Source organism: Megascapheus bottae, chromosome 23 (genome assembly GCF_031878675.1).
Source record: "Megascapheus bottae isolate mThoBot1 chromosome 23, mThoBot2.hap1, whole genome shotgun sequence".
NCBI lineage: Eukaryota > Metazoa > Chordata > Mammalia > Rodentia > Geomyidae > Megascapheus > Megascapheus bottae.
In genome coordinates, this window is record NC_143531.1 from 12,106,114 (window position 1) to 12,113,289 (window position 7,176).

The 7,176-nt window shown below is 38.5% G+C and overlaps 1 protein-coding gene across 1 annotated transcript in view; it reads right to left on the reverse strand.

Moving 5' to 3' along the window:
* The window catches only part of Arhgef38 (Rho guanine nucleotide exchange factor 38), a 76,844-nt gene extending 74,620 nt beyond the window's left edge, over positions 1–2,224 (reverse strand). The window contains exon 1 of the mRNA XM_090356569.1: positions 2,024–2,224. Within this exon, the coding sequence (XP_090212695.1) occupies positions 2,024–2,219 (196 nt within the window). The 5' untranslated portion in view covers positions 2,220–2,224. The remainder of the gene's footprint in view (positions 1–2,023) is intronic.
* Between the last annotated feature and the right edge of the window lie 4,952 nt (positions 2,225–7,176).

Here is a 7,176-nt window from a genome sequence, read left to right on the forward strand (position 1 = left end):
TAGCCCTTGCAATAAATGGAAGAAAAGGAGTGAACTAAAGAACAGCCATCGTGGGCCCTGGAATGCTGTCTGTGATGAGACTTACTACATTCAGTTATTAGATGGGCAATACTGCATAGTTTCAACACTACTCTGTTTAATTTTTTACTGAAGAATCGTGTTTATTAGTGGAGACCTGTGTCCTCACGCATAAATACATATACATACAAAAGCCTTGGTGCTTTTCCTCAACCCACCAAAAACTTCATTCCAGTCTATTCCTTCTATTTCATTTACCAAGCCAAGGACCAGTGGTGGCTCATGCCTGAAATCCTAACTACTCTGGAAGCTGAGTCTTGGAGGATCATGCTTCAAGGCAAGCCTTGATATCCAGCTAACCTGCAAAAAGCCAGACTAGAGGCATGGTTCAAATGGTAGCGTATCAGACATGAGCAAGCAAACCAAGTGAGAGTATGAGGCCTTGAGTTCAAGTTCCAGTACCAGCACACACACACACACACACACACACACACACACACACACACACACACAGAGTTACTGAGACTTACTAAGTGTTAGGCATCACTTTACATGCACAAATAGAGTAGTTAACAAGGCAGGTTTTGTGAAGATTAGTTGTCTGGAGCACACATTATTCTATTATTATGGTATGCCTTATTTCTAACACTGAAAGTGGCTACTATTTATTGAATCCATAACAAGTATCAGCCAATATACTAGATGTTTCATGTATTCATCTACTTTATTCTTCCAAGAACATTATATGGCATCATAAGTTTCATATTCATAGATGGGGATATTAGAGCTCAGAAAGTTGAAGTAATTTGCTCATACTTTGAGTTGGTAGCAGAATTGCGAAACAAATGTCTGTGATTCAAGATTTTCCATTCTTTCCAATATTGCCTTGGCAGACATTAAGTTCTTCATTCCTCCCCCATTAAAAATAGATTCTTTTAGTGCAAGACTGATGGTAATTTAATGCTGAATAGACAGACCTTTTTCTAAAAAAAAACAGTATTAACTACAAGTTATAATTTTATAATTCGTTTAAATGCATTTAATTTAGCTCTCTTAATTCCCATAGCCAACTCTAACCATCTTTTCAAGTAAAGTGATCTACCAAGTGCAAGCATGTCCCACTGGTTTTTCTAATGTCATTAGTTTTTAAATCCAGGAAGAAAGCCCATGGTGGGATAAGGGAAGTTCAACAGACAAGAGAGGCTGGATCCAAACAACTGCACGGGTGATGCTGCGTGTTGTCAACATTAAGAGGAAATTTTACTACAGCAAATGACCTTTAAGGAAAAGGTCATTTGAAAAAGAGAAATCCAGTGCCTGAGACAGAGGACATGTTTTAGTAGCTGTGCTGAATTATCTTTTAGCCTTCACAAAAACAAATTGAAATTTTCTTCTCAAATTCCTTTAACATACACCTGCTAAACATCTCTTCCCATATTTGGCTGTTTATTCAATTCTCTCTAAGGATCTGACCACCTATGTGAGTCTCAGTAAATTCTCTCACTAACATCCCCCTCACTATACCATTATTTATTTATTTGCCACAGACACAAAGGTAGTTTCATATCACCATTCACCATAACCACAATCACAACTCAGTACAATTACCTAGATCAGTCTCTTGGGGTGACATCTTGCATCTGCCTATGGAGATAAACTATATATATGTCCATTTCTAAAGCATTTGCGATCTAGTGCTTTCCACTTTTTAAGGTGGGTGGGGAAGGGAGAAGAAAGAGGAAGGTAGAAGGAAAAATATTAGCCTCAGTAGAGAAAATATTAACATGAAGAATACTTCAGAGTTGCCTCTGACTATTGATCCGCATAGTAAATTTTTTCCTTGTTACTTATGAGTCATATTCAATTTTGTTCTCTTGTTCTGTGTGAAGGAGGAGTCATATTTGATTTCTTTCCTCTGCCTTAAGTATTTTGTTTGCAGATAGGGGAGACTAAAATTTGAAGGGGGAGTGCAGCAATTGGGACCAACTGAGTTCTCTTTGGTTACCTTGTAATTTCTGGTTGTATTCGGTCCTGTCAGACTGGCTTCTCCTCAAAGTACCCGAGTGGTCCCCAGACACCCCGCTCTCCACCACAGTATCAGTCTTCCTTCTCTCCAGCATATACAGTCTGGACCTCAAGAAGGTCAGATTCTTCTTCTTGATGCCCACATTTTCTTTCCAAGTGGCTTCTTTGGGCTCCATCTGAAGCAAGGACAAGCTTCAACTGTGTGCTGGCAATATTGCTTGGTCAGGTGCCTCCAGGTGAGAGTGAAAGCCACTGGAGTGAGGACTTGAACTTCTCCCCTTCCAACTAAACAGCTTTTCCTGCAGGCTCACCTGGCTGCCCCTGCACCTCTGTGGAGTCCCAGAGCTCCACCCCTATGAAGTCATGATTTTTTTTTTCTACCTGGAATCCAACAGGGGAAGCTGCCACCTGTTACCTGAGAGATTTGCAGCCGGAGTTAGGCAAAGCAGGGATGGTGGTGTCACATGCTACTGAAGCAAACAAGAGTCCCATTGTGTGGGGTGGAGGGAGGGGGTGAGCAAGGAGGAAGAAGGACACATAGTCTAACCTGCAGCTCATAGGTTGAATACGTGCCTAAGGGTGTGTACAGGTGTGCTCTCTGGGGACACTGTGTTGCGGTCTGTTGCCTGGAGGCAGAAAAGGTGCATGTGTGTGGCTTCTGACTAGTCACTCACCTGTGACCCCTGGAGTTAGCATGGGAGTGTAAGAATTTGTGTTAGTACCACAATAGTGAGTGTGGAATCATTCCAAAGTTTTATCTGTGAACAGTCCATGTAATGCTGCTGCCTTTCAACCTTGAACATTTCATTTATTTACTAAAAGAATAATGTATGGGCCACACCCTGGTTAGTATTCCTGAGAAAATAAATACTGACATTTAAGAGTGATCTGGCAACAGGTGCAAGAAGTGAAGGGAAATGCCCAAAGAGTTCTAGAATCTTTTCAATATCTTGTTTGATTAAAATCACCTTTTTGTGGTCCCAACTCTGGCCTTCTATATCTTGGGCCTCAGGAAAAGTGTCTGATTTCTGTTAGATCTTTCCCCCATGCCCTTTGCAGATATCATGCCAGAAAAGGGTGGCTGGCTCTGGGAAAAGGAAAGGAAAAGTGGTTGAAATTGAGGAGGCACGTATATGCAAGGTAGGTGGAGGGGTGGTGGGGTGGAAAGGGGTGGGATGAAGGGAGAAAGCAAATAGTATTTCATAAATTTTTTTGAAGTTGTTTTTCCTTGTATATACTGGGATTCTCCAGGGAGACATTTTCAGCAGCTCTGGGAATGTGCAGAGTGTTTTCTAAGCCTTCATTAAGGAAGAGAAAGACACTAAGGAGGAAGCTAGATTCTCTTCTTTTGTAAAAGGACTGGTCCAAATTCATCTGTTTTGATTCTAGCTTAGCTCATTGTTAGAGTAAGCTTTACAAAAGAAGAAACAAGAGACAAAAAGTCATTTTCCCAACTCAAGATAGGTAGATGAGATGAAAGTTGCATCATTACCTAAAAAGATTAATGGTAAATGACTGTCCACTACAAAGATCTATAGATAGCTTGGCATGTTGAGTGACTAATATAATTGATAGCCTCTTCACATAAACCCTCCCAGATACATTTAATAAATACTTTTTTTAAGCCTGGTCTGGGACTTGAACTGTGGATAGCACTCTACCACCTGAGCCACAAAACCACTTCTGGCTTTTTGTATGATTAATTATAAATAAGAATCTCGTGGATTTTCCTGCCTAGGCTGGCTTTGAATCACAATCTTCACATCTCAGCCTCTTGAGAAGCTAGGATTATAGGCATGAGCCAATGGCACCTGGCCTTTTAATAAATACTTTAAAATCCATATTCACCTCAAAGATACAAAATAAAATGGTTTTTATGCTGAAAATATCTAATTGTTTTCTAGTATTACATATTATATAGACATACATATATATATATATATGTTCACTTGTTAACTAGAAGAATTATACCATTTAATATTAGACCACTACAAAACTGAGCAATTGAAATTTAAAATTTCATGGGAAACACAGGCTTAGACACATACTTAGAAAGTTTGCCAGTGGCCCATGAAACCCAGATAAAAACTCAATAAAACCAGATAGAAATCATTTGTTGTGATTTTACAAATGGAAGCTGTTTATGAAATACAGAACTACTATAACAGATAGATTCTTTTTGAAAAAGACTTTGAATTTAGTAGGAAAAAAAACATTTCTCAAAGGTGTGATGTATGAGTTATTGGGAAATAGTAGGAGAAGCATTTGAAATCAGAGAGGAATCTGTAACACCAGATAGGCGTGAGTATGGCTGATAACACAAGGAGTGAGCTGAGGTTGCTCTCCTCAGTTGAGTGAGGGTGAGTGAGGTGAGCGACAAAGTGTGTGTGTGTGTGTGTGTGTGTGTGTGTGTGTGTGTGTGTGTTTTCTGTGTTCCCATGTGATCAAATTATCCACATTGCAACATTCTAGTTACACATTTATAGATAAAAAATTCACCTACAAGCAAATGTGAAATTATGTTATGTCTTAACACCTCCTGAATGTATTGATCTCAGTGGAATAAGACTGGGAGAATTTGTTCTATTGTTGTAATGGCTTTATTATTTGTATTAATTCCACTAGTGTAGTTCCTGTGTAAATATAAAAATAATAATGAAACCCTTTCAGAACTACTTCTGTGGTTTCAATCTTCTAGCTAAAATTTAAAAAAAAAATTGATTCCACTGCCTGTAGAAGGAAACCTTAGGCCTCAATTAGAGTATCTAATTTAATTTCCAATTATTTACTGTTCTGGTCATTGATTGCTGAATAGCAAATTATACCCCTGTGCCCTGAAACTTCGTTACTTGAAACATTGATTACTATTATATTAACACGTAGTTTTTGTGAGACAGGAGTTTTGTGAAGTCTCTGTCACCCAAGAAGTCATTCCTATAGATGTTTGCAATCTAAAACAGCAAGTAGTTGGACCAGCCAAGGGTTGAGCCAAAAGTGGTGCTGAGGCTCAAGTGGTAGAGCTCTAGCCTTGAGAAAGTCCAAGGACAATGCTCAGACCCTGAGCTCAAGCCCAGGACTGGCAAAAAATAAATAAATAAATAAAAAAGAAATGGTATTGTGGGTGAATCAAGTGGTAGAGCTCTAGCCTTGAGAAAACTCAAGGACAGTGCCCAGGCCCTCAGTTCAAGTCCCAGGACTGGCAAAAAATGGTTATTTAATCAGCCCACCGATTTTGGGGGAAAGCTAAAGTTTTTTTTTTCTTATTAGTGCTTTCTTGAGAAAAGAGAGTATAGAGGTGGAAACAAAAGGAAGAACCAAAGGATATTATTTCCTCAAAGATGAGGTCATTAATGCATCTGTGAGATGGTCATAAAGCCAGCTTTGAGTACTCCCTATTCAACTATCAATTGCTCACAGTAGCCTTGCTATTTTGTAGCTGTATTTTTATATCCACTGATGTGCTTCCTGAAAGCAACCATTTCTGTTAATGCACTAGACCAAGCCACAGCATAATAACCCTGTCAGCAAACAATGGATGGGAGCTGAGGCCTGGAAGGAGGCAAACCTCCTAATGTTTTTATCCTCTTGACTGAAGTAATGTTAGCAATGACATATGATTGGACTTGGGCCTTTGTCTCAGCTATAATGAATCATCCATTACGAGATTTTCAAGGTTGTTGGGAGGAAATTTATCTTAGGAAGGAAGAACATTTTTGGTAGTGCATGAGATGGCCTGCCTGTGAGCAAAACCAGCCACATAAGCAAGAAAAAGTGCCACTAGAATCTTTGAAAACTATTTAATAATGCCAGGTCTATGTTGGATCATTGGGTTCAATTTCCAATTGTATGTGATCTTTCAGAATTCATTTAACAATTATTCAGCGGAACAGAAACTTGGGCCAAAACAGCTGGAAGATGAAATGAACTGTTCTCATTTTCAAGGGAGCATTTAAATGATTTCTGCTGTTTGTCCTCTCTCCAATTTCTCCTCACTTTATGTCTTCAAATGAGTACTAAATTGATATTAGTTAGCTTCTAAATATTAGATGGCACTCTAGGTCTTATTTTAGTTTTGAGAAACAACAAAATTTATTATGAGTATTAGTAATTGATAATATTTATCAAAGAAGAAAAATTACAATTATGGTCGAAGATTAAATTTATGTCATAATGCCATCTTTTTTGTACATGATTGTATATATTGCAGTCTCCTAAAATATGGCCATCAAATCATCCTGGAAACTAAAATTAAAACAAATGATCCTGAATTCTTCCATTCTCTAGACATTTTTTTTTGCCATTTCACTCGGTTTTCTTTTATGAAGAAACCTGTCTTATGTAGAGCTCAGGATATTGCTGCTAAGTAGCTGTTTGTGCTTTTTGCTTATAGATGAGAAACTGAAGTTATAGATGACCGGGGAAAAAGTATTCTTTTAATAAATGCCATAAGAACTCATGTAAATCACTTATAGTGAGAAGCATGTCTTCCAGCTTGACTGAGTTTTAAAAACATCCTGGTTTCTGAATGAATCATAGACCTTAACTTCACTAATTTCTGAGAACCCTTCTGATGTCAGATAAACTACCCAGCTGCCTCCTGACTCAGTTTCTTCACCTTTCAAGGCAGAGCTCCGGATTGAGCTTAGCATTTCATAGAGCTACATTGCTGTTCCTCTAGAGAAAACTATTAAATTCAAAATTATGGTATCCATGGCAACTATATCTAGGTCAGTGTGCCCTTAGAGGAACAGTCTGAACTTAGAGGAGAATCTGTATCCTTTCCCAACCATCCTCTGTGCTTGTAATGTCCATTGAAAACAGCTTTGCAAGAAAAGGGCTGAGTACCGTCTAGGAAAGATTTATTACTTATTTGTGATCTGCACACTCATAAAAACTTCATGCAAACTGTATAATGCATGTGTGCATTTTTGCCAGTCCTAGGGCTTAAACTCAGGGCCCAGGTGAGCTCTGTTATTCTAGGCTAGTGCTCTACCACTTGATCCACAGCTCCAACTCTTTTTTTCATATATTTTTTATTGTAATTAATAGAAATGTTACATTATATTCGCCAGATAGAAGGTGCATTACTTCACATACATTGACACCCTTTCTCATGTCTTGGTCCCCATTTCC